The sequence below is a fragment of the Frieseomelitta varia genome, unplaced genomic scaffold, assembly GCF_011392965.1.
Source record: "Frieseomelitta varia isolate USP_RPSP 00005682 unplaced genomic scaffold, Fvar_1.2 scaffold_700, whole genome shotgun sequence".
Taxonomy (NCBI): domain Eukaryota; kingdom Metazoa; phylum Arthropoda; class Insecta; order Hymenoptera; family Apidae; genus Frieseomelitta; species Frieseomelitta varia.
In genome coordinates this window covers 12,406-39,615 of record NW_025110480.1, presented here as the reverse complement: position 1 = coordinate 39,615, position 27,210 = coordinate 12,406, and the positions used below count along the sequence as shown (strand labels likewise).

General features: G+C 33.2%; 3 protein-coding genes across 11 annotated transcripts; 2 read left to right on the top strand and 1 right to left on the bottom strand.

Moving 5' to 3' along the window:
• Positions 1-167: 167 nt before the first annotated feature.
• On the top strand, positions 168-4,786 carry LOC122535335. Of its 2 annotated transcripts, none has more exons than XM_043666795.1 (8): positions 168-961; positions 1,099-1,225; positions 1,509-1,740; positions 1,819-2,352; positions 2,432-3,643; positions 3,730-3,934; positions 3,991-4,142; positions 4,390-4,786. In XM_043666795.1, exons 1-8 carry the CDS (start codon positions 907-909, stop codon positions 4,672-4,674), a joined length of 2,802 nt encoding a protein of 933 aa, XP_043522730.1. In that variant the 5' UTR covers positions 168-906; the 3' UTR covers positions 4,675-4,786. The 2 variants fall into 2 exon arrangements, with proteins under 2 accessions (XP_043522730.1, XP_043522728.1); XM_043666793.1 differs by having other exon boundaries at positions 1,090-1,225.
• Positions 4,463-27,138, bottom strand: LOC122535336 (rab3 GTPase-activating protein catalytic subunit). Of its 7 annotated transcripts, none has more exons than XM_043666798.1 (16): positions 25,570-26,029; positions 25,129-25,469; positions 24,726-25,011; positions 24,200-24,336; positions 23,869-24,082; positions 23,369-23,777; positions 22,868-23,082; positions 8,128-8,185; positions 7,844-7,937; positions 7,247-7,391; positions 6,537-6,717; positions 6,326-6,425; positions 5,910-6,229; positions 5,585-5,788; positions 5,057-5,328; positions 4,463-4,599 (listed from the first exon to the last, which is right to left on the bottom strand). In XM_043666798.1, the coding sequence occupies exons 2-15, from the start codon at positions 25,322-25,324 to the stop codon at positions 5,104-5,106; spliced, it is 2,784 nt and encodes a 927-aa protein (XP_043522733.1). In that variant the 5' UTR covers positions 25,325-25,469; positions 25,570-26,029; the 3' UTR covers positions 4,463-4,599; positions 5,057-5,103. The 7 variants fall into 7 exon arrangements, with proteins under 7 accessions (XP_043522733.1, XP_043522731.1, XP_043522732.1 ...); XM_043666796.1 differs by having other exon boundaries at positions 4,513-4,650; XM_043666797.1 differs by lacking the exon at positions 4,463-4,599 and adding an exon at positions 26,843-26,860 and having other exon boundaries at positions 4,812-5,328; positions 25,570-25,660.
• On the top strand, positions 9,128-22,837 carry LOC122535337 (vasorin). 2 transcript variants are annotated; one of them, XM_043666804.1, is made up of 7 exons: positions 9,128-9,566; positions 17,828-18,699; positions 19,266-19,581; positions 19,774-20,255; positions 20,737-21,169; positions 21,270-21,452; positions 21,559-22,837. In XM_043666804.1, the coding sequence occupies exons 1-7, from the start codon at positions 9,551-9,553 to the stop codon at positions 21,837-21,839; spliced, it is 2,583 nt and encodes an 860-aa protein (XP_043522739.1). In that variant the 5' UTR covers positions 9,128-9,550; the 3' UTR covers positions 21,840-22,837. The 2 variants fall into 2 exon arrangements, with proteins under 2 accessions (XP_043522739.1, XP_043522738.1); XM_043666803.1 differs by having other exon boundaries at positions 19,774-20,351.
• Positions 27,139-27,210: the final 72 nt, after the last annotated feature.

Below are 27,210 nucleotides of genomic sequence, written 5' to 3'. Positions count from 1 at the left end.
ATATATATAAGTGTCAGTAAACATTTCTATGGTGATAATAAAATTAATAGCTATTTTTAAATATTCTATTGTTTATATTAAATACACATGTCGACGGAACATATAGATGTCGTTGATCTAAATTCTTCGAAGTAGAGGTCGCTACATTTTGTGACAGCTCGCACTAATTACGAAAAAAACCTAATTAAAAGGAGTAATTTACGAATTTTTTTATATGCCTCCTCAAACTTAGGCTCCCCGCTTTTTTTCTATGTGATTTTTGTCCTAGAAAAACGTGTGTGTAAAAAGTTGAATATTTTTTTCAATAGATCGAAAGATGTCCTTGTCGCACACTGTTGCTTTTCTTGTCAAACGTTCCGAGACAAGGAGAGCAATAGCGTGCGACAAAGACAGCAATATAAATTAATTCCGCCATTTCGCCGCTACGCGACGCTAGCATTTCAATGCCCATAAATTAGGCAAATTTTCAAAGAAAATTAATTTGTGGAATTTTTTTGTGGACTTTTACAATTGCTGTCAGCTTTCTTTTCTTTTTGTGTTTCACTTAACCTACGAAGTATATAAATAGAAATTTTCAAATTCCATTGACTTTATCGTAGCGTTCAAAATCAATGGATTAAAATTGAACATTGGGATGTTTAGTTGGAACCAGCAGGTTTAGATTAGATAGTAAATTAGGAAGAAAAGCGCGTAGAAAGTAAAGTAATCGCGTAAAAATGTGAAATTTATTATATTTTTAAGTTTCGCTATTGTCATTGTGAGTCGTTACCACGTCACGTAAAAATGTTAAGGGATTTAGGTGGTTTGTAGAGCAGGGAACAACATTGATTACTTACTCTTTTATATATACGTTGTCTGTGATTGAATCATGTTTTCATTGATTGAACAAATTAATTGAACAAAAACATGGATTATTATGAAATATTGTTTTATTTAACAACAATTGACAAAACTGAAGCTGGTACGTTGGATATTTTTATATTTTATATTTTAAAAACGAATAAATATACATAAATATGAATTAAGTAACGAGTACTAACTACGAGTAATAACATATAAATAATATTAATAAAAATTTTACGATTTTAGATGTTGTAGGACCAATTAATGATTTTAACGAAAGACTGCAACAAATTTTACAAAAAGTACAAACAATTTCAATGAAAAATAATGGAAAACTCAAGATCGATACTGTCGATAACAAAAACGAACCCAATGATATCAGGTAATATTTAATAAAAAGACGCATTTTTTGCAATTTATCTAAAATATATTAGCTGCTATATTAGAATGAATCATTTTTCTCAACATCTGGACATAATCGACGATGTCGATGGAGATTGAATTCTATTGGTCTTTGCTTTAATCAAATTAAAACGGTTCGTTCAATGGAACAAAGACATTTTATATTAACAAAAGACGAACATTCGTACACAGCTATCGCAATATTTAAAATCATTTTATCGATGAATGTATTGTAGTACATTGTTAATGAAAATTACTTTTAGGTATCAATACATATGTACGATTGTACATGTTCTACAAAATATAAAAATAAATAATTCTGCAAATGACGAATCTTTATACAGCGTTCAGCAATTTCGTACTTTAAAAGCTTCTGTGGAATTAATAACTGCAATAGGGATTATATCCTGTCTTTTACCTGGCGTTGGAGTTGACATGGCTAAAACATGTCCCAAAGCTCTGTTGATCTGCAAGGAAGAGCTAACAGATTTACAGGTACAGGCGAATTATAGTTGTTGCAGCAAATTAAGATGTACGAATTAAAAAAGTTAAAAATATGATTCATGATTTCAGAGATACAAGAGGTTAAAATTTACAGTTAATTCACTTATACAGTTGTACGATGACATTATGTTTCGTCCTGCGATACTTATTCAAATTGGACCGTTACTGGCTGCACTTTTACAATTATGCCATGCCCCATTGATGAAACCATCCAAAGAGGCTACATCGATTCGAGAAGGAAATGCGAATAAAGATAAATTTATAATGACTGCAGATTTATATGATGAATTAAAAAAAGACCAAGAACACTTTGCGTGTCTGTTTCACAAGTTGTTAAATAAATGTCCTTCTTCTACATGCATGAAAGAATTGATGGTAATCCTTGGTATTACAGAAGCACCAAAATGGCTTCGACGTGAAACTCGTAAATATTTAGTAGAGCAGCTTATGCAATCTAATGGAATAGTTTCAATCATAGCTGTTGTCTGCGAAGATGTATTGGATCTTGGGGAACATTGGGATAAGTTGGACATTATTTCCCGATTAATAGTCACATCACATGGAATTAATGCTGACCAATATTACAAATCCATATGCTTACAAGTATATTTCGCATGTTACTTTTGTCACATTTATTTCCTTGAGCAGTCAGTAATTTTAGGATAAATTATATTTGTTTCAGTTATTAAGTCTTTTAACATCAACACAGATTAAGCATTCAACTACAATAGCAAATTGCTGTATCACTGCACTTTATGAATACAATTCGAATGTTTGTTATAAAAACATTGTGGCGGTAATGTGCGATCCATTACTAGTAAATTCAGAAAATGAACAAAAAGTAAAAAGCGAAGAAGAAGTGGAAAGATGCATTGAAAAATTGACAAAATGTTTTGTTGTCACGGAGGCCTTGTTTAAACGATTGCCTTGTCAACTCTTAATGAACGTAGCAGTTCCTCTGTTTTCATTATACAACGATATTAGACAAAGTGCTTGTGTATTGAAAAGTAAACTTAAACAACTTGTACTACTTCTTTTGTATGAAGAATCAACAAGAAACGATCTTTTTGGTGTACTTCTTGGGCATAACTTGACAAATAATTTTGGAAACCGTTTGGAGACAAAATTTGGGCTAACAGGTGGAATTGAAATTGTTGGAATAGACAAGAAGACTTGCAAATATGAAGAATTCGCAGACACTTTATTTGATACGATATTTACTACAGAGGTACTGTCAACTGAATTATTTTCCTATTTATTGAAATATCTATCAAATTCTATGAAATTAGATCAGAAGGAAGATCAAAGTGTGTTAGAAACTGAGAACGATTTAATGGAAAAGATCGAAGAAAAATTAGCAGCTGTAAAACTTTTGTCGAATCTAGCTAATATATCTGCTGTGCAAGAAGCACAAATTGAAGATCCCAAATTATTAATGTATTTTATAAAATCGTTATTTAATCAGTACATCGGAAGAAGACTCCAGATTCATCAGAATTCACCAGAAGAGGATGATTGCGAGATCTTATACGTTGGCTTAATGTTGATGAAAATGATTTTAAGTGAAAGAAAGAAACCTTTAGATTGGACAGTATTTAGCGATTTTGTAAAATTCTTGAAAGAATGTTGCGTTTCAAACATCTCATCTCAATTGTTATTACTAATACGAGAATTGATAGCACTAATTGAAAGTCAAGGTAAATCGGAACGAAAACAATATCAGGACTTATCAGTTAATCGTAAAGTGTCTAACAAATTCGAAGAAGCACTCAAAGATCTTGCAGATCCGTTACTACCTGTACGTGCTCATGGACTTGTAATTCTTACCAAACTAATTGAAAATATGGATCCATGTGCTATTGCTAGAAAAATGGTTCTTCTACAATTATTTAATGTTGGTAAAAAGAATTTTTCTTTTATTTTAATTGTTTGCAATGTATATCTATTTGTATGTCATACATATGTATATCTGTTTTATAGGAAAATTTGAAACACGAAGATTCATTTATATATTTGGCAGCAATTAATGGATTATGTGCTTTGGCTACTTCGTATCCACAAGTAGTTGTTGAAACATTAGTAAAGGAATATATTGATATGCCACAACGTGTTTCAGCTGAAGAAATAACTACGGAAACGAGAGTTAAGTTAGGAGAAGTGCTTGTAAAAATGACGAGAAATTTAGGTATTTCTTTTTCTTCTTCTGTTCGTAAAATTTTTTTACATTATATTATTTTGTAGGCGAAATGGCACCAGCTTATAAAAACATCTTGATAAATGGATTCTTATGCGCTGCACGAGACACAAATTCTTTAGTACGTGCTTCTAGTCTTTCCTGCTTGGGTGAACTGTGCAAGGTATTAGGTTTTCATTTGGGCGATATAGTCATTGAGGTATGTATCAATTTCAAATATCAAAATTATATAGAGCCGCAAAATCTAATTTGGTAATCCCAGTGTGATCTTTCGAGATTTTAAAAATCTATTGTACACATTTGACTTGCAGATTTTGACTTCATAGAACGCGATATATTTTAGATTATCTTTCTGTTATATCTGCTATTTTATCAGAATAGTTAAAAAAAAATATTCGTTAGAAAATTATTTAAAATTATTATATCCGTTTGATGTAAATTTTTAGATAATCTATTGCATCAGCTGTATTGTAAAAACAGACAAAGCTCCTGAATGTCGACGAGCTGCAGTTATGATTAGCACTTTATTATTCCGTGGTCTTGGGAAAAGTACATTAACAAGCATGGATAGAAATCTGGTCGATTTATATCGTGGTCTTAAATATTTACGAGACAACGATGAGGATCTAGTGTTACGTTTACATGCTCAATTAGCTCTGGAAGAATTGGACTCTATAGTGCAAGATTTTCTCCTTTCATCTTCGAAACTTGAAAAAAGAATTATCCTTTAGTTCGTAATTTGTAATTCGTATTTTTATAGAGTTTTATATCAAGAATTTTATTTGTAATGTATAAACTTTGGCGATCATAAATAAAAACGAATAGAATCGGATTTTGATTTAACGTGTTTTTGTTATTACAATTATTATACAACATTTTTATACACACTTGGGAAATTGATCAATGTTACTTTTTTTTATCTGGACGATATTTCTTCTTTTTCCCACGAAAAGAAGATTAAAAACACGACGGAACTGTTTATTTGTAGGTAGACTGCTGTGTCTACTATAGTCTTTTAGGTATAAGGGTGTAACCACTTTTGTAATCACTTTGTCGATAAAAGAATCGGAATAGGCACGGATTAACGTATAAAAAATTTATTTTAATACTAACCAGTTTACTCTTCGTTGAAAAAATGAAAAGCTTTGTTGAAACGTGGACTACAAAAATATTGTATCTTTCGAGAAAAATCCAGCTAAACGAATATCATCTCGCTTAAGAGACACGTACAGCCTTTGCGGTTGTGGAGTTGAAGTTGGCGAAGGTCTAGGTGTTACAATACGTAAAATAAACTCTTTACAACAAGGTTCTGGAAACGTTTTAAACTTATCTCCAGCCCCATCTACATCTGAAGTATTATTGAGAGAAGTCATTGCAAGAGCAGCCTAGAACACAAAATTATCAATGACATATTATTTTACTTAGTATAAACATCAGCATTAAAGAGTGTTGTAATCTAGAAAATCTTAATAACCTTGTATAATTAATTGAAATATGAAAAAGTATATACATAAAAGCTAAATTTCCCTTTTTTTTTATATCTAATAACATTTTCGCATGTCAGAAACTGATTCAAAAAGTGTTGTCTAAATTAGAATACCTCCTTGAAGTACAAGTACATGTACAAATTTTTAATAATACCTTTTGAGCATTTCTAAACATTGCCGTTATTCGAGATCCGATATTTCCTCTAGAACCACCTGGTACATCCACCTCTTTTCCTCGCATTAACTGGATAAGAAATGAAGTAAATTCTTTAGAATCATCGTTTCCACCTAATTTATGTTGTAAAGAATTTACTTGTGCTACAAGAGCTTCTACACCTTCTATATCTTGAATAATTTCCTGAAATGAATTAATTTATGATATTTGTCGTTTTATTTGTACAAGGATCTATACAGATTAACAATATTGAAAAAGATATGTAAAATGTAAATACATAGATAGATATATAATTTGAAAATACCTCGTATATATGTAATTTCTGATGAATAGGTTTTGTAGCATATTGTAACTTATTAAGTATACTAAGTGCAACATCGGGTAAATGTGGCAGAGCATCTTGTTTTTGTTCGTTTAAAGTATAAAGTGCTGCATGGGTTAAGACTGGTAAGAGAAGTTGAGCAATTTGGCCAGTGCGCTTTGTACTTAAGAAATGCAGAGCTTTCTCAGCCTCTCTTGTATCGTCAAACAACCGTTTTTGTCGATGCGCAGGTACAGGCAGAGCTGAATTCCAAGTTGTAGACCATGGATTATTGGGAATCAACATTCTTGCTGATAAGTGACCTTAGATAATAGTTTGTATAATTGTAAGTTTTTCTCCTTAAAAAATTTTATAATTTTAATTTAAAAAAAGAAAAGGAATATAAAACATAAAGAAACCTTTGGGTTGACCCCATTCGTCTATTCCATCTTCTTCAATCCAATCTCTCGGGGAATACCAACGAATAAAGTCTTCCAAAACTGCTCCAGGATTTGCTGCCTGTGTTAAATTTTAATAATTTTTTTTTAGGATTCAAAGGATTTTTTCAAAAGATTACAAAATAAATCATATTTTTTAAAAATTTTATGTAGTTTATTTTTATATTGTCACCTTGAAAGACTCCATGTCAGACAATAACGAGGCGCTCATTAATCTCGCTCGCATTTCTGAAGCATGTTTGCTAGTTCCAAGCTGCATCATTACTTGAGCATCTTCCTCAAGTTGATCCTCCGTTTTTGGTACAGGATCTTGTGTTATCGGTAGATAAAGAGAATCTCCAGTTTGGATTAACCTAAATAAAATGATTACTCGATTCAATTTATAATATCTTATAATATCAGTTACATATTGATATGTTCCCGGTAAAATTACAATTTACAACATATTGCACATCAATGTTTTTTTAACGTGTATTTTGACAAAAATATCAAAAATTACTGAACTATTGATACTATTAGCAATATTATTACTGAAACACTTCATCGTAAAAATGTTCGTATTGTAAACAATTTTTCAACTTGTTATTTATTGTATTTTAATTGAAAAAAAAAAAAATTATTTTAACAAATGAAAAGATATCAAAATACATCGTTGGATATGTTAATTGATTTTAATTGTTATTATAATGGAATACGTTGTTGATTAGTCACTTTAAATAAAAATAAAAAGGTAAAAACATCCACTGTTCACGTTTCTAATAAAAATAAGTTTCAGCGCAATAATTTTTATATTTTCGTAGGTATTCCATGTTTATATGAAAAGTGGATTGACGTATAACAAATAATATTTTGTAAAAAGCTGACTGTACTAAAAATTCATACTTGAGTGAAGGATGTTTGGCCAATCGTCCTGCAGGTTTGTTCCACAACAGATGCGATGCTTTCTGCTGTGTCCTTAATGTCAAATCGTCTTCATTTGCTGGTTCCTCAGATGTACATTCGAAAAATTCTTCTTCTTCTGATTCTGCTAAAATTAGGGAAGGAAAATCAATTGGAAAAAGTAGTTAAACAAATTTAACAACGGTCAAATTTTGTTTGTTATTTCGTTTTTTAATTTGCGTTTTACTTGTGCTGTTTTCCTCTTTTATAAAATAATAATTTATTATTTTATTTGTCTAATTAACACGGGGGAGGACGCGAAATATTTAATTAATTGATACAGTTGCAATTATATTGTATCATGAATCTTTCAAACTTGAAAAAATAAGTAATTATGTATTTTACGCATATAAATTTATGATATATAAACCTTAATAAAACTTACAATTATTACAAGTATCTAAAATTTTATTATATTAAATATCAATTCTATCAATCTGTATAATATAACTTCATTTGGCTGCGAAGACAAAATTTATTAATAAAATTTGTTGTTTGGAAATTGATTATACGTAAATTAACGTAAATTTTTCAAATTACCTTTACCTGTTTCAAATTCGTCAGTGTCTACACTTTGAGATTTATACGCCATTTCTTCTCTTGCCTTCTTTTTTTCGATACAACAGTTCATCATCTAAAAGAATACATGATTTTAGTTTATAAATTTACTTGAAAATAATGCAAATTCTGATCTGAAATTCTTCTGCTACATAAATGTAATGTGTTTTGTTGAATTAAAATTAAATCAGTTTTAAACTTTTATTTCTAAAAAAATTAGTTTTCAATCGTGTATCACAGAGAAATCAAAAAAAGAAGAATTTTACCTGAAGTTTTTGATGTAATATACATGTCCTTATAGAATCTGGAAAACCTGGGCTCACTCTTAAATAATACAGATTTATGTTTTAATGTTTTGTTATAATTTCAAGAGTAATTAAGTGTAGTATGTTTATATTAAAAGCCAAAGTATAAATACATATTTTAATAAAGAATATGTACGCATATATTTTTTTCATGTTCAAATATCTTTTTACAAATAGACAAAATAATTGTGAAAATAATTTTCACAATTTGTTGGAATAACTAATATTATAATAAATAATAATAAGTTGCTGATAATAAATTTTTATAATTTATACTTATCGAAAAATGAATACGCATCTTTTTTAATATTGTCGATGGTTTTATAATCGAACTGTAAGATACTTTGAAATGAAAAATTTTCAATATTTCTATAAAGCAAAGGATAAAAGTCAGATTTAAAACATCTACCTTTATCTTAATTTATCTCCGTGTAAAAGTCCATGACTTAAAATTTACAATTCATTAATTTATCAATATCATTTGTTAGCGTATCATATTTACTAATACCAATGTAATCATGATAATTATGTTTTATTACGATGCTCGTCGAAATTTCAAAATGTTTCACACACAACAAACATAACAATATCTTTATAATAGTTTGACTACTTTATACATAGATATAAAACCGCTGAATGATTGATGTTTCGTGACTATTCGAGTGTTCGAAATAAAAAAAAAAAAAAAAAACTAGTAATGTAACGTATGGTGATGCCTAGTACCCGCCAAAAGCTTCAGGTTGGCTATACCGAATGTATTACATTATATATATATATATAAAATATATACGATTTTAAAAGCGCGCCTAAAATCAATCGAATAATCGCGCGAAAAATCGAAGCAGCAGTCAAAAGATGGATCGAAACTTCGTTTTCCGAAGACACGTGCATTCTTTCTATCCTGCCCTACCTCAGCCTGCACCGCTACAAGCGAAAGACGAGCTTCTAGAGGGGGTCGAACAGCGGCAAATTCTTGCAGTCTAGTCGAAGACCGTGATGCCGATGCTACCTAGCTGAACTTAACGGTTCCTCAGTATCGAACTCGGTGTCGTTGCTCGCGAGTTACGCGCGTTCTTATCGATCGATATACTCGAAGAAAAACTCGAGTTGTTCGATTATTAGGTGATTTACGTTGCGAATACGTATACATAGTTAGTACAGTTAGTACAGATAAATGGAAGTATATATAATTCGTTTGTTTCGAGAACAAGAGGCATCAACAGGTGGCATCAACGAATCTTCTTGATGCTATTTCTTGTACACGCGTGCGAAACGAATTTTTCTTTTCAAGTGATACGTCTTTTTACGTGACTTCTTTAAGAAAGCTGGCTACGAGTTTCAGCTTTATCGGAACGCGTCATGGGCCAAAACTGGTTTTAAACCAATGCTGACAAATATGAGTAAGTAAATATCTGGATTTTTTTCTTTCCTCCTCCTCTTCTCCTTCTTCCCCTCCTTTTTTTCTTCTTTTTTTTGGATTAATTTTTCTTTGTGAGATTTAGATATCATATGTATTATCATATTTCTAATAATATTGATTGTAAAAGTGAATGGAAAAGTGTTTTTATTTATGGAAGTATTTTCCCTTTAAGATGTAATACCATTTGATTAAACTGACTAGGATAATTTTTAAATTTTGGATCTCTTTCGAATTTCGAATAATTTGAAACGTTTCATCTTTATTCCAAGATAAATAAATTTTTAATTAATCTGTGTTATATTTCACTGTTATATTTTCCACAAAATTTAATTCACGTGCTCGATTAGATCATCGATATACAGTTTTAATCACACACACACACACACACACACCTGATGTATGTATGTATAGTGTATGTAGTTAAATATGTAGTTAAAATATTTAACGATACGTACATACATATATAGAATCATTATCTTTTTTCTCGTATATATAACCGAATTAATAAGTATATCTTAGTCAAATTTTATGTATTACATAGCAGTTATTCAATTTTTCAAATTTTCATATAAGCTAGAAACAAAAATAACGCAAGACGTAGTTGTATTTTTACAGAAGTAAAAAAGTTGAATTTAACATATAATATAATAAACGTATAATGCTAAACCTATCTCTATTTTAAATTCTGTGTGTAATGGATACATTATGAAAAATTGAAGAAAAAAGAATAAACAAAAGTTTGAAACGTTGAATTAAGAAACAAAGACAGGCAAATTAGCAAATTAAACTGATAGCGAGAAAAAATATGCGTAAGCATTGTCATCATCTTCATTGCGTTTGTCACTTAAATGATCGACGTGAAAAAACAGTGTAATAAGAAGAAAATGAAGCGAGCACGCGTCTATTAAAAACAAAATGTAAGATTTCACTCACTGTGGCATTCCACATGGAGAGCTCTTTGCCAATTTGTACCTTACAACTCAAACAAGTATAGCTGCATTATAGCGACAAGTTTCAAAGGGTGAATGCACCTACGCATACACCTCACGAGTATCGTCTTTAGCATGTACTGGCCGACCTTGAACCATGTACAACGCGAGGTCAACCTATATAGTGTGTCTCTCGTGTGCATGGAACCAAGATTCAGACCATGATTCAGACGACGATTCAGACGACGATTGGACATTACCGTAATAAACTTTTATTCAAATAATCAATCGAGTATCATAGAGACGGTCAACTGTAGTACATCGAATTTATCGCAGAATTAAAACATCAGAAACTAGTAAAAGTTGGAGTTATTTCTCCGATGTATGAACAACCCGATGTATTAGAAAAGGAGAAACCTTGAAAAATGTTACGTCCTGTTCCACATAGTTTTACATTAAAAATTGGAGGCTATGATAATTCCGTCCTATCTGGCAACTATTACGAAGAAGAAATTTCTACGATTTCCTTGTGCAAAGTCCAACAAGCGTGGCAGTGCTGGCTTGCTTGCCCAGTTGCCTGCTCGCCATGACCATCGAACCGTGTATTGTTCTCTTGCCTCGATTTTTCTATTTCATTACTTGCACTACCTGTAACTATCTGTAACTATACATGTATCTCTATTCTTATACATTAGCAAGCATCTAACGCTTGGAATTTAGCTCGCGAATTCAGTGGTAAAAATAATTACGTTATTCCGTTTGAACTTGGAGACAGAAAGCAGCAGAATATCTCTTGCGTGCACCTACATTATGTATGTACTTTTTCAAATTTTACATTATCACGTATGTGTACAGACATACAGTGTTGTATCGTCGTGCATCGCTAAGTGATAATCTAAAGCGCTGGCCCAAAGTGGCAATGAAATTTCAAAATTTAAACACTCACAAAGTCGATTTTTAAGTCGAGCCTCCTGTCGTGTTTCTCCTGTCATCTCCCAAACACTTGTCAGGAACTCGGAAGGAAACACGATCGACAAACGGAATAGTACATGAGGATTTTATATTCTATATTCTACATTCGGTTGAAAGCAATTCCATTCGCGGCGGCGTGGTCTGTAACTGCATCGCGTTACGCTCAGAGAAAGGCATTTTACACGATCGTTCCGTGGTCGAGTTTTTCGCATACTTGGGAAAATAAACCGCAGAAGTGAATGTTAATAAACGAGTGATTTCTCTTTTACACCGCGAAACTCTGAAACGGGTGAATAAACTAGAATACATAGCTGGTTGCTTCGTAGATTTTAATCACGATCGATCAAGATCGTTCTTTAGTTCCTGCACATTATACATGTACAATCAATGAAAATGATTCCGTCGAATCTAAACGCGCTGTGAATCATCTGAAAATATGACATGTTTTACTTTCAGTTAATCTTTTTGTTAATTTGAAACCAATTTTTTGAAAAATATCATGAAATGTCATGAAACATATGTACGTCACATTTCGTTGAAATCGACCATCCGTCCATTCGCATTTCGATGATTAATTAGAAACTAAGTTAAAAAAGGTTTAACAAATGATAAAAATAACTAAGGACTAAACGTTTCTGACAAAATGTTCAACAAACTTGTCTCACGAACCTCGGACGAAAAGTTAGTATATATGTACATACATGCTAACCCACATCCCAGGAAGGTCGAGGGAAACTGAGTTTAGCGTGAACGTCGGAGCTCTCATTTCCGGAATCACTTCTTAATTTCCGTCATTGGACTGGTGGCGTAACTGCCAGTGCTTTTCGTACTCACCGATTATCAACGACCAACGGATCGATAAAAATTCACCGATTTTCCATTCTTTAACGTGCCACCGCGTCTAACCAGGTTGTACATTGTTTGATTTGGGCTAGTAACCGATTGGAAAGTAAAAATCAAATATTAGTCTTACAATGAACAAAAAATATATATATATATATATAATTAATAAATTTACTTTTATTCAATTTTCTGCCAAAGAGAAGAAATTAAAGAAATGTAGGAAGGAAAGTGAAAGTAATATTATTGTTATCGAGTAATATTCTTACAACTTAATTTACAACTAATTGTATTAATTGATACTGTTGCATAATGTTATTTATGGTTTTGCAATTCCTTTCTTCATTTTGTTTCTTTTTTTTTCGTTTTTCTTTCTTTCTTTCTTCTTTTAATGCCAACATTTCAATTTACGCAGAATATAATACAACGTAATAAATATAATATTCGAAATTCAAATCAATTTTACAATCAAAATTATTTTTACTTCGTTCGAAAGGGTTAAGATGGTAAGAATAAAGGAGATTATTCGAAAATGATTTATTTTCTCTATCTTAATGAAAAGTAAAAGTAAAGTTATCTTTGCCACGTAGCTATACGTACGTACATACACATCTACTACTCATTTATGCGTGTATGTATGTGTATACACTTATATATTTCTAATGCGTAATGCTTGCGATTCTGCTGGTTTCTCATCATTTCTCGACATTTCTCGTCGCAGAGAAACGCAGCAAAGGAGATGCAATGACGGGTGAACGACTCGGCAGAGAGATTCACAGTTACGGCAGCAGCGATTGCTCTACTGGTTGCGGACGGTTTTTTAAATCCGGTAATTAACACGGTGATGATCTTACGTTTCCTAGTTATTGTGCCTCCATTTTCCCTTTGTACGTTTTGCGTTTAGTCGTTCATTGTACCTATATTCTCACGACACGCATTGGAACAAAAAACCGACACTGCGCTCCTCCAACGTAACTTCTTTTCCAATGAAAGACAATGATTTTGCAATTTATCATCGACCTGATTTTTCATTTTTCTACTAGCAGATCAATAAACAATCACGGAGCACAGTGCTTTTACTATCGTTGATTGGCGAAGTAGATGGTAGACAAACTTGTCGTTTGATCAAGAGATTATAAATAAAATGTTTTTTATTTTGTATTTATTTTGCATTTAATATGTCTCCAATATGTTACGTATGTACACGCGTTATATCACATTGTTATATTTAAGAGTACGCGCGAAAACATATGCATACATATCAAATACTTGTGTAATTGCGTATTTGTAATTCTGAGTGGATGATGGTTGAGCCTTTTTTTCGAAATACAACGAGATAAACAAGTTGTTGGACCTGTGTGCTATAAGCAAACGTACAAAAGGTTTTTGTAAATTTTGTTGAAAACGAACGTACGAAAGAGAGTTGATGTCATCACATTTCACCGTGACAATGTAACTATTCACGAATAACACGAAAGTTAACAGCTTTCGATTCGATACTATGACATATATTACGTTACGACATTTGTACTCGTTGAGAAATTTAACACGTGTACCACGTTTGATTTCTTGAATGAATGATTGTCGGTTGGTGACAAGCGGAACCGCTAGAATACCAGTTAGAGGAATGGCACGGTGCACTATCACCTACCAGCAATATCCTGTCCTTTTGTTTTGTCTTGTCCTGTCCTGTCCGCGCATTCACAATTTATATATATATATATATATATATATATATATATATATGTATGTATGTATGTATACACACACTAGTATACATAAAACATTTTGTAATTTCATTGACACACAATTTCATTACAAGTTGCGATTGTCACGTCTGTATCGATAAAATAATATTGTACGTAATGGACGTAACGTATGTAGTCAAACATACGACACATATTATGTTATATATAAATAGATACATACATATGATTCGTTATATATATTATATTATACCGAGGTGTCTGTCACACCGAAAAATTACTTTTTCATTCACCGTAGCAAGTTTGTTCGTTGCGAGATGGAACGGTTAACAGTACTTGGACGGTTAGTTTCGCATACTGTTCCAACTGGTAGCGCGAACCGTTACAAGAATATGGAAAGTCCGACAGACAGATCGTCAAGATCGTAAAGACAGAGTTCACCAGATTCGAGTAAAATTCGATAATATCAACAGTTTATTCTAAGAAAAATTATCATTTTCAAACGTTTTGTGTTTGCGAACAAGTCTATAAGCATAAGATGTCAAAACAATGTCTAACGGCGACGGCGACGACGACAATGACGATGATTAAGGAGGAGAATGATGATTAATGCATATTTTGTGAATTAATTTACGATACAGTAGGTTTATTCACTTTATTTTTATTCAGTCACTTAGTGCCAAATTTGTGTTTAATATTAGGAAAGAAATTGACAAAATTCAATTTCGACCATTGTTACGTTCATCACAGTCTAGCACTCTCAGCGAACAATCTGTATAATCTAAATTTATCCAAACGAGATTAGCAAGTCGATTAGCAAAGCCAAGGAGAAATGATGAAAATACATGTATGGTGTTTGTATGTATGTCAGTGTGTACGTTTAAACTTTTGAAAGAAACATAGAACAATCTCCCTGTGAGAGAAAGCAATTTATCCATGATAAACATTGATATCGGATCAACGGTACAACTAATGACTAATCGTATCGACATATTCTAAAGCTCGTTTTATCTTATATAAATCTTTGTTTCGCGCATGGGATAAGCGTGGAAAACCGAAAGAGAACGAAAGTGAAAGGTGCGAATTCCGCAGGCCGTAGAAAATTACACACGAATCGACCACGTGTCTCCTATATTTCTTCATACGTAAGTATATTACCGGATGAGTGAAATAACAAGACGCGTTTCGCGCGAAATTTCTGGGAAAATCTGGAAAAACCGTAAATTCTCCAAACTCGTCAATATTAGAAAACATTGAATTACGTATAACTTGGAAATTCTATCAGAATTCGATACTACAATTCGATATTATCATTTGATCGTAAGAAAGTTGTCACTGCCAAAAAGTTAATACCTATTTATGCAAATTTACTTTTTTATAGACACAATAAAAAAATATTTTGTTTCATCCATTGAATATTATAATATAATATAATAACGACTTGCTTCGAGTTTGCACACGAATTTCGGCTCAACTTTTAAATTTCTCATAATTACTTGCGATTACGAAACATAAACATCGATACTCTAATTTCTAATTATTACTGTAAAAGACTAAAAGTACAGATAGATAGATAGATAGATACAGATAGAATATATGTATTTATAATTGTTTCTGGTTACTCAAGTTCAAATAAATCAATCTTTTACAATAAACCGGAGTAAATAATCTTTTGCTTGCTTGCAAAACATTGCAAAATGTTAATCTCTTTTGTTGTAAAAACTACGTAAATTCTATTGATTTACTCGTCGGATGCCAACGTTCTATGATAATAGCAAGGTCTTTACCAAGGTAACGATTCATTTTGGAGGAGTTACGTTCTGTGTCACAGTCTGATAATCAGAGATGTTATACCATATGCACCTACATGTTGAACATTAACGTTAGGTTCGACGATTAAGATGGTACACTTTTTTTTTTTTTTTTTTTCTCTCGAAATATTATACTCTATACTATAAATTGAACATTTCACGTTCCTCTGAATGAATTTTCAAACCATAGTATTTTTGTTACTTCGAACGCAAAGATAGAATTTCTCGTGTTTCTTTTTTTAAATTAAATTATTGGATAATTATTTTTCCCCTAAAAATATATATATATATATATATATATATATATATATATATATATATATACGACACGTCGTTTCCACCCTCGCAGGAATCGGACAACAGATCAGCTCAACATCGGCGCTTCTTTCGCTTAATAACAAAACAGGATTATATCATATCAAATTTCTCCAACTAAGAGCTGGAAAAGATGTTTCAAATATTCTGACATCTTTCTCTAATCGTGAAAGCGTTAGTTCCACGTGGGTTTGTTGGGAATATTTCCATTGGAAATGGAAGAAGGAGGAGAGAAGTGTCTCTAGTAATTCGAGCCGAGAATTGCATTAGCGTGCAACACCGATGTAGAATAAAAATTTTGCAAATCAGTTTAACGAATCGTTCGGCTGTTATTAATTATCAAGAAAATTGGCCAGGCGATAGACGATGACGCTAATGGTATAACATGATATGGTAAATTGATATAGCGAGTGGGTATGCGCTCCTGTGCTCCCATTAACAAGTATTCCGAGGCTCAGCGGCGTGACGAGTACATTCGTTAATTGGACATTCCGATCTGTTCTTATTCTATTTCCTTCAACTCCAAGACTCAAATCGTTGACTCCGCTCTAGAAATTCGACGATCATCATCAAGCTTCGCCGACCGAATAACTTCCGCAATCTTTTGCATTTACATCGCACCGCTTATTAGCGTTAAAGTTATTAAAGTTTATGCTACGTACTAGATTACCCGAGTTTTCAGGGTTGTTGATCGACGATTACGTTACGATACGAGTTGACGACTATGGCTTTGTCGTAGTTAAGTAGATTAATATTTAGCTAAGCAATTTTGAAGTAAAATTTTATCGCAGACGCACGATTAAATACGCGTACTTGAATTATCAATACAATACAGCGATAACTCTGTATATTATTTTCATTCTTGTTTATATCAGTTTTCAATTATTGTTACAGCCGGCTCAAATTGCTCATTAGCTTTTATTTTTCCTCCTTTTTTTTTTTAGAAAACAAAACTGCACATACATACTGCAAATACATATTGCAAATAATTCTTTACATTACTAACTAAAATATCGAAGTTTAGTTCGATAAAATTGTTTAATTAACTTGCAGACAACTAATTAAAACTTAACTAGACTCTTTCTTCAGAAAGTTTTTCAACTGTTACTTTATTGATCAAATTCGTACTTCGTTTCACCCTAATGCATGTACGTACATACGTTTCTTCCTATTTAAACACACTAAAATCCAAATAAAAAGAATCGTTGATAGTTATTAGTATTAGGAATTCGTACACCGTTGTTCGACTTTCATCGATAAGACTCATCGTTGTGAGGACATGCGTTGGACTCCGGCCATTGACTCGTAACGGGTTCAGTCTATGGACCCTGGTTTATTGTGGCTCGTTTAGGCTACACACAACTTTTAACCTGCTCATATGACTTTTCTCATGATTCTCAGTGACGAAATCGACGTGTTCTTCTTGCTTGCATCTATCGCCTATTTTTCTTTTTCTTCCAAGTACTCGTATTCGATCGAACGAGAGAAAACGATTGACGAGAAAAAAAAAAAGAAAAAAAGCAAAATTAACTTATTATAATAACGCAAACACAATGCATACGCAATACGTTCCGCCAATCATGATAGACGATAGATTTTAACGAACGATTTTACGCGAGAGAGAAAAAAAGAGAAAAATTTGTTTTGTTGACTTTCTTCCATTTTCAGATACATGTCCAACGGTGTTGCTGCTACTCGCAGGCATAATTGCAACGGTGGCAGCAATCTCCAGTTGTCCATGGGCGCAACACGTGCCTGACCTCGAGAGTTCTTGCATCTGTGACTACAACCTGGCCAGAGAACTCTCGGTGCAATGTGACATTGTCGATTACGAGCAGCTCTTATCCGCCATGCGGCGTCACGTTTCTAAAACCGCCGTAGACCTATTCTACATCAACAACAGCACTATAGCAACTCTGAGGAACGATTCATTCTCATTCGTAAAAGTCAACAATATCCAATTGTCCGGTTGCCAGATTAAAACTATCGAGCCAGATGCATTCAAAGGTCAAGAGAATTCATTGAAAAGCATTAATCTGAAAGATAACGAATTAATGGAAATTCCCAGTGCAACTTTGAAAACTCTGAAGAATCTTACGGTACTGGATCTCTCGATGAATAAAATTACGAAAGTGAACGATAACGCTTTTACAGGATTAAAATTAGTTACGTTAAAACTTTCTGATAACGAAGTTACTTTGGCACCTGGATCGTTTCGAGGATTGGAGAGATCGTTGAAAAATCTGAATTTGAAGGGTACTAGGCAGAAAAAGGTTCCTGAAGCACTCAGAGGTTTGAAAACACTGGCTTTTCTTGATTTATCGCAGAACAGTATCAGAGAGCTGCCCGGTTCCGCTGGTACGAAAGCTTTCGAGGGATTGGATTCGTTGACTGGGCTGAATCTTGAGAGGAATTTGATACAAAATATCGGATCGGATGCGTTTCATGGTATTAAGAATACATTGAGCTCACTGAGCTTGTTGAATAATCTTATTCCCGATTTCCCGACGGTTGCTATTAATAGCATTCAAGATCTTAGGGTGAGTTTTCGAGAATTTTATCTAATTTAATTAAGACGTCAAAATCGTGCGTGAACTAACTAACTAACTAATTCGCTTGTGAAATAACTTTCTTTTTATCGATATTGTTCATTCTTGTCCAACTTAAAATTAATCATGCTCGCTCAACAGATTTTCACTCTCGATATTTTTTTCTTTCTCTTTTCCAAAACAAATCTACAACGAAATTTTTTGATTTTATTCCTTTATTTACGTCTTGTTATTACGTCGATCTATAGAATCTTTCCAACTTTACTTAAATGTACGTATACCATATCTCCAATGGTAATGCACATTACCATGCCACGATACAGCCACGATGATAAATGGAGTAATTTTAATTTTTCAAAAAAACAAAAAAAAAAAAAATAAATAAACAAATAAATAAATAAAAAATAAAAATAAAAAGATTTCCAAGAAACTACTGGCTACTACAGACTGATATATATTGATTATTGAACTGAAAAAACATTACAACAACAATTTACAATAATTTGATGAATCAACTAAAGAGAGAGAGAGTTTGCTAAATCTTTATTTCAACGTAGGTGCTTGATATAGGATTCAACTTGATAACGGAACTACCAGTAAACGCCTTTCAAAAGAATCCATCGATAACTCTGCTGGCAATCGATGGGAATCCCTTGTCAACCGTACCAGAAGACGCTTTAGCACGATTAAACGGAACGCTTCGAGGTCTCAGTTTAGGAGGGCGATTTCTAGTCTGCGACTGCAGATTACGGTGGATCGTCGACTGGATAAAAATCAGAGATTTGCAAGTTACTAGTCGGGAACGCAAGCCACAATTCTGCGGAAGTCCGCAGAAATTGCAAGATAAAAGCTTTTACAACATCGATCCAAACGGTAATACGTATTTACGTAATTTTTTTTTACTAATGACTGGATCAACAGATAATTATTTTCTTATCGTTAAACATTCATCAGTACTGTATTCTATATGAATATGCGACATACACACACACACACACACACACACACATGTATATATGTATATAATGATTATAAATTGACAAGAAATATTATTTTGCTCCTCAGAAATGACTTGCGAAAGAACTCCAGAAATAATCGGTATCGGAACGGTAGAAAGCGTAGACACGAAAGAACCTACAGGATCTGCTATAGCAGCTAACAGTTACGATTCAACCCCTCGACCATCCATCAACGTATCTACCACTGTAACAACCACAACCATATCGACAACAGCACCTGCGTCTTCCACGACCGAATTCCAAAGAGCCGAAACGTCATCTTCCAATACCCCAAGAACCATCACCAACAGGCCGACTGTTGCACGAACGGGAAACGTGGTGATAATGAGGACTACGCTGTCCCCACCAAAACAGATTCAGGATCATCAATTGCAGCAACATCAACCAAGGCCACCATTGGTCCTTGGCTCGCCACTTTACAAATCAAAGTTTAACGACAAAGATATTGTTGTCAAGGACGTACTCAGACAAGACAATGCAGTGATTATATATTGGGACACGGAAGCGACCAATATTTTAGGTTTTAAAGTAATTTATAGATTGTTTGGAGATAATAGTTTCAAGCAGGCACCACCTTTGGAGGCTAGCGAACGAGAATTCAAAATCAAAAACGTTCCTTCGCAGGTAAAGTTATATATGTTTATTTCCACATTATAGATTGATTTCTGCGATCGAACAGGATTTTGCGGCACAGAGCACATTTTTCAGTGACTTTTTCCGGGAAAACCAAGAAACACTTTTCCAAAACCGAAAATACCAAAATACAATGTCCTAGTGAACTTGACGTAATCAACGTAAAGCAATGGAACGGTTTTACGTGAAAGAGAAACTTTCTACAAGTTGAAAAAAATCTATTCTAATCAGTACGATAAAATATATCTATATTATCTTTTCCTCACGATGCTCTATTTTCGAAAAATTGAATTTGAAAATTTGTTTAAACTGTTTGGCTAGCCTCCTAACGAACGTTGATAATCTGTATAGGAAAAATTCTCACTTTTTCTCGCAGGAATGTATCGTAGTGTGTGTAGTATCGTTGGAGGAAACAAACATCACTCCTGCAAATGTACCCTACAACCAATGCAAGGAGGTAAGAACGGAAAATTCGCCTACGTCCAACATGGATAAAATTACCATCGCTGCAAGTGCAGCCATCTGCGCTACTATAGTGGTAGCGGTAATAATATTTATTGTTGCGAACCGGCGAAGGGCAAGAAAACTCCACACTCTTCACAGTATCGATCAAACGAAAATGGGTGGACCTATTGCTGGATTACCCGTCAATTGTTGTTCCAACGTTGGTCCGACACCGAGCCCTGGTGGGCCGTTGTCATCAACGGCAACTCTCAGCGCTTATAACGCTCAGAAAGAATGGGATCAAGTATCTGCGTATAGTAATAGGAGTATACCAAGGCCTAGGATATTCCCCATAGATCGACAAGGTAAGAAAAGAAAAATGGAACGAATAAAATTTTTAACATACATGTAAATGCGAGAAATTGAAAAATTATACATATTAAAACCTATACATACTGTTTCTAGGTTCGATAACCAGAGCTTCTTGCATTGACGATGTTAGATCACAAACGGGGCATTACAGTGGAAAAATATCGACTCGTTCTATAGTTGGAGATGGGCAATCTCAGCACAGCTTTTCCAATACAAATTCAACGAGATACTTTGGAAACAACACTTTGTCTTCGAATCTTGCTAACACGAGATCAGGTTAAATTCTCTCGATCAAGTTATCCGATAGACTCCGATCGTAAGGCAAATCGAGTCGTGTCTGTCACTTTTTTTTTTTAACGTTTTAACGTTTTATTTTTTGCAGAACTGAGACAATCTCGACAATCTTTGACTGCAGCTTCGGACAGAATGTCGCGAACAAATTTCTCGCCCAGTCATATGCCACATTCTTCGTCCAGGAGACAAAGACCAAGATCGTGTAATCGTACATTGGAACAAAACCCACCAAGACCGTGCAGTAGATATAGCATAGCCGATTCGACACACACTCTTAATAACTATGAAGAGAACAATTGGACCGATCATGATATGGACATATACATGGCACGTAATCCAACGACGAGGACTGGTCTCATGCCTCTCTGATCGACACTTTGTCAATGACTTTGATGCGTACTGCTTTGATGGTTTTGCTCAAAAATCGTGTTCAGTGACATTTTTTTTCTTTGGAACACGTGAACTGCACTCATTCACATACATGTATTATATATACCGTGACATTCCAAAAGATATAGAGATTTATAGATACCCTAGTGTTAACGTAGCATTAATGTTGGAATAAAGATTCGAGATCTATGTTATTACGAATACTACTGTGCAATAGATGTATCAACGTACGTAATAACACGGAGGAGACATTACAGACGTACAGTCATCATCAAGAAAGTGTTTAAAAGTGCACGTTTACTGTACGCGTTTGAAATACGAAACATTAAATTTCAAACGATTTCAGCACACCATTTCTCAAAGACAAAAGAAAAACAGAAGAAGGAAAAAGCAGAAATCATCGCAACAAGTGGTAAATGAGTTTAATGCGTATAAGAGCGTTGGACATTTTATATCCAAAGACTGTATCAAAATCTAGATTGCGTTCAACTGCGTTTGAGTTGCGCGATCGTAGCGCGATCGTGCTGTTCAGATTTTATACCGGAAAATGTCATGGCATCGGGCTGCAATTTGCAAATATCGAGGCGTTTGGATCCTACACAAGCTGTTGAAACTGTTCCAAACAAACAACTGCTTCATCTCGCAACTGCATCGACAATTGCAATTGTTGATATATGATATAATAAACAGAGCGCGATCGCAGCTCTACTTGATATTTTTCAATAAGAAAAGCGCAAATTAAGAAAAGCGCAAATACTCGTACTCAAACGGTTAATACCTTGCGCTTGTTGACGTAAGTTTATAAGAAACGTGCTAACGTTAAAGTATTTTTTAACATATTATACGTTCTCCTTAATGAGATTTTTATAAAATAATTTTGTGTATTTCTAAATACTAGTAATAATTTTATATTCCAGTATTAGAATAAAATCGAAATTATATACGTATACGCTGAATATAAAACCATCAATTCACAATTCACAAATTTTAAGACGTGCAGTACTTACCCAGATATAAGAATGCTCCTTTCCCATCGAAATCTAATTTCTTGCACAAACTCGTACCATAGTTGTGCCAAAGCTGTTGCTCCTCCGAGATTATGTGTACAATGAGCTGCAACGATTGCCAGACGCCACACTAAACTGTCCATTGCACACGTTTTTACACCTTTCCATTGGTCTTCGTCTATATTATATACGGTCAAGTCACCATACGGAGTATTCTACAACGTCAATTCACTTTGTTACTTTTCAGCAACTGGAAATATCTGCTTTTGTAACAATTAATCAAAATGCAACATTTTAAGATTAACGATCACAGAAATATAAATATATCACACCTGCTAAAATTTTTAAAATAAACTAGTTCTATTCGAAAATTATAAAATTCAATTTACGATTTCGATCGATTTACGCCAATTAGGTATAGGTAGTATAAGGCTTACGTATAACGGTTGTAAACAAACTCTCTTATCTAAAAACTATTGTATTGAAAAAATAATTACTCACAGAATTTTCTTCTGCATCAGGGAAAAGAAAATAGAGTATCGACAATAATATTTCCTCCGATATCGGCCCTTCTACATTTTTAATCTTCTTTGTTGTTGCTTTACTAACTACTGTTGAAATTGTCGGTATCTTAGATTCTGTTAATATGTTGAAAACTGAACTCAATGTTTGATCTTCTTGTTGAGAATAAATCACAGCATCTCCCAGTAAGTCCACTATAGTTTTTTGGTTATTACAGAGATGTAAAAAATCAGTTAGATACTCTCCGAGTAAACAGGCTGGCGAGGAAACCATTTTTACTTGCACAGACCATTCAGGGGCAAACTGTGGCTCTAAATCTGTGAAACCTTCGCTATCAACCACGACGTTCTCCGACATTTCAGGCCACGTAGTACATAAATGAAGCTCTCTGTAACAATTTGATTAAATAAATTCTTTATTTCACATTTAATTATCTTAATCGATACTTTTCCTTTATACAAAACAGACAAAAATCTTACGCAATCGGATCGTATGTTGCTCCAAATGGAAGTTTTCCAAGTTCAGCTACACCCAATGTTTCACCCTGCATAAAATCAAAGTCTGGAGGTTCTTGAGTCCACGTACTATTGGTCCAATCTTTCAGCAAGTATGAAAACCTTACAGATATCATCACTGGATCGAGTCTTGCTCCACAACCTTCTCCAACTTTTTGTTTAAACAAAGTAAGTAGACCTGAAAATAAGATTTGTAAGCAACTATCACAAGCATACCACAAAAGGGATATATTTATTACGGTTTAATCGCGTAATTACTTCTATACCGTTATTTCAAAAATTATTACGTTCGTACCAGTTAGATACTTGCAGTGCAAGGGTACTTTCTTCAAGTGTACCATATCAAAGTGGGTACAAATTCCTTTCCCAATGCTAATTCCAAGATACATTTTCTGCCACGGTTCTTGCACTTGTACTAACGCAGGTACATCACTGAAAATAAATATATCGTTCAAATTAAAACCATTTGTTTCAAATATCAACACGCCATAAATAAAATTGAGGAAAGAAAAATTACAAAGCATACAAAAAAACATGTATAAAAAGTACACGACACCACTATGGATCATTAGTTTTCTTACAGGTGGATCACATATAAAGATTAAGTATGTTTTTATGAACAGAATTATATAGTTTTCTTGACTTTATATATTAACTTTACGTATATAACAACCAGCAATGCATCGACCAATGTATTAAAAAAATATACAATTCTATTTTCAAAAATACAATTAACCTTCATAAGTTGTCCATCTGCTAAAAAATTAATAACATTTCATCGATACCATTCATCTTTCGTTCGAACCACTTTTTTTACTTACCAACTGGCATTAGTTGCCGCAATTGCAAGAGAACTGAGTAAAATTCTAATTTTTGTCTCATCCATCACAGAATCCTTTTTAACGGACTGTAAAACAAGAAATTCCCTAATACCGTAGTAGCGGGCTATTTCTAAATGATTGCCATCGATTCTAGCGAAGTCGTTCGACGCATTTAGCGCATCCTTATGACACTGTACTTTTTCTTCTTCACTTTCTTCTAAAAGATTGTCGGTAACTTTATCATCGTCCAATTTCAACTTGAAATGCTTCAATGTAAACTCTGCGTCTATAATGAAACAGAAACATTTGCTTACACTGTCTAAATAAAGTAAACGTATCTACATTGCACGTATTTTATTTTAATAATAACTTTAACAAAGTAACAAAGTAGGTATCAACAGACCTGCAAAAAGAAGCTTTTCGGAATTTTCTTTCCACGTGCAGTTGACAAAATCTCCAGACTTTAAGCAAGAACCAACTTTTGTGTTTGGCAATTTCCATTCGTGCATAATCTCTTCTAATCTTGCGATGAACATTTCCCATTCAGAAGCTGTCGTGAAGTCATGATGATAAAAGTCTTCAATTTCAACGTTGTACATTTTCCAAAGTACTGTTATTCCAAGTAACTTGAAAAACGCTATTTATCAACGATTAACAAACTGTTGGATTCGCTTCAGGTTGACACTTGACATCGATGGAGCAGCAGATTGTAAAATATAGTACAGAGTGCATTACAACGCTTTTCTGAAAATCAATAAATCTGAATGTATTCAAAGTTTTGTTTGGTTCCGAAAAGGTATATATCGTCACAGCTGACGATACACGTTTACAAACGTGTACTTACCTCGTCTGTGGTATTGCGTTGATCAATAATACATCAAGTTACTGCCACAGACGAGATGTGTTCTTAATACGATTTATTATTACATATATTACTAAGAAAAGAATTAAAAAAATATCGGTAGTTTCGTAGCTTGCAACAAATGTTCAGTTAAAAATAATTGATGAATTGACGATTTGACGATTTAATGAGAAATAATATGGAGAAACTTTAATGCGATCTCGTCTCGTGGTATAACGTTTCGAAATAAAAAGAAACAAGAAAAATAGAGAAGACACGATCACGCAACAAATTGATTAAATTTTGGAAAGATTTGTTGAAAACGTGTCGTATCGTTCCTTTGAATTACGACGTTGTTATTGGAAATAACATGCGTGAAATTGTTAATTCAAGAAATTCAATCTATCGGGATCTAACAGATGGCAGCACCAACTAGAGTGAACGACGAGGATGGAATCGAGTCCTAATAAAATTGATACAAGACACGACGATTCATTTTTAATTTTAAGGAGACGATAGATTGCGAACAAAATTTTACAGTTCTCTAACTAATATACTATAAAAAATTTAAAAATTCGAAAAATATAACTACATTTCTGTAAATCATAACCAATCTATGACATACATGTTAATTATTTCAATGGGTTTCATTGTAATCGTATTGTAATCAATTCTTACAAAACGGTTTTATATCGACGTTTAGTACATATGTAATTTATTTCACGTACTTTTAAATAAATTATATTAAGCGTAAGAACTTGACAAGTTATAAAATCAACGTCTAATGTTTTTCAAATTGCTTTGTTTAGTAAATTGCGATAATTACATGGCCACTGAAATAAATAATACAACAAATTAATAATTATTATCATACATATCACTATACGTTAAATATTTGTCAAAATCAACGTATGAATTATGATTACATTCTTTTCATCGTCCTTGATTTCAATCTCTTTATTTATTTTGTAATAAAAGTGTAATACGTGGCTACTAATACAGATCGATTTGTCATTAATGTTTAAAAACCATCCAACACTATCGAGACAATGCAAATCACGGCACTGTACCAAACTTGTCAAACAATCGGATAACGTTCAGCAGTGCGATTAGTTATTAAAGTTATTCTGCGTCATCAAACGAATACTATTTGCGAATATAAAAGTATATATATCGTTTCAAATGGGGAACACGTAATTTAGAATTTTAATTCTGTATGTATATCGTGAACTGTAAATGATTGATCGGTTTCAATATAACAGTTTCATCTCCATACCTGAAAATTCTTTCGCTTTTCTTCGTGATGAAAATCAAAACACTTTCTAAACCGATGAAGATGAGGTTATTACGTTGTGTCGATACAGATTCCTTTTGTACAATTTCACGGCAAATTATACAATTGGCTAATTGGATTTACAAACATTAGCTTCAACATTTCGATCATTTAATTGTCCAACTTGTCGTTATACATAACACCAAATAATTGGTTAATGTTAATTATTCTTAAGAGAAAGGTTTCACTGACAATAAAATTAATGAAATCGTTGCCAAAAGGATTCCGATCACGAAGTTCGACACTGTGTACGCACCTACACATATCTATTCTCCTAGGCGTTGCGTGTAGCGTAATTGATGACGTTTCGG

Bases quoted from the DNA above. Each gene is read 5' to 3' on its own strand.
- LOC122535335 (XM_043666793.1), top strand. From the start codon at position 907: ATGGATTATTATGAAATATTGTTTTATTTAACAACAATTGACAAAACT. The intron at 1,226-1,508 runs GTAATATTTAAT...AATTACTTTTAG, and splicing joins AACGAACCCAATGATATCAG to GTATCAATACATATGTACGA. The intron at 3,935-3,990 runs GTATTTCTTTTT...ATTATTTTGTAG, and splicing joins AAAAATGACGAGAAATTTAG to GCGAAATGGCACCAGCTTAT.
- LOC122535337 (XM_043666803.1), top strand. The intron at 18,700-19,265 runs GTGAGTTTTCGA...ATTTCAACGTAG, and splicing joins ATAGCATTCAAGATCTTAGG to GTGCTTGATATAGGATTCAA. The intron at 21,170-21,269 runs GTAAGAAAAGAA...TACTGTTTCTAG, and splicing joins ATTCCCCATAGATCGACAAG to GTTCGATAACCAGAGCTTCT.
- LOC122535336 (XM_043666799.1), bottom strand. From the start codon at position 25,324: ATGTACAACGTTGAAATTGAAGACTTTTATCATCATGACTTCACGACA. The intron at 6,718-7,246 runs GTATGAATTTTT...CATTTTATTTAG, and splicing joins GCCAAACATCCTTCACTCAA to GTTAATCCAAACTGGAGATT. The intron at 6,426-6,536 runs GTGACAATATAA...AATTTAACACAG, and splicing joins CTGACATGGAGTCTTTCAAG to GCAGCAAATCCTGGAGCAGT.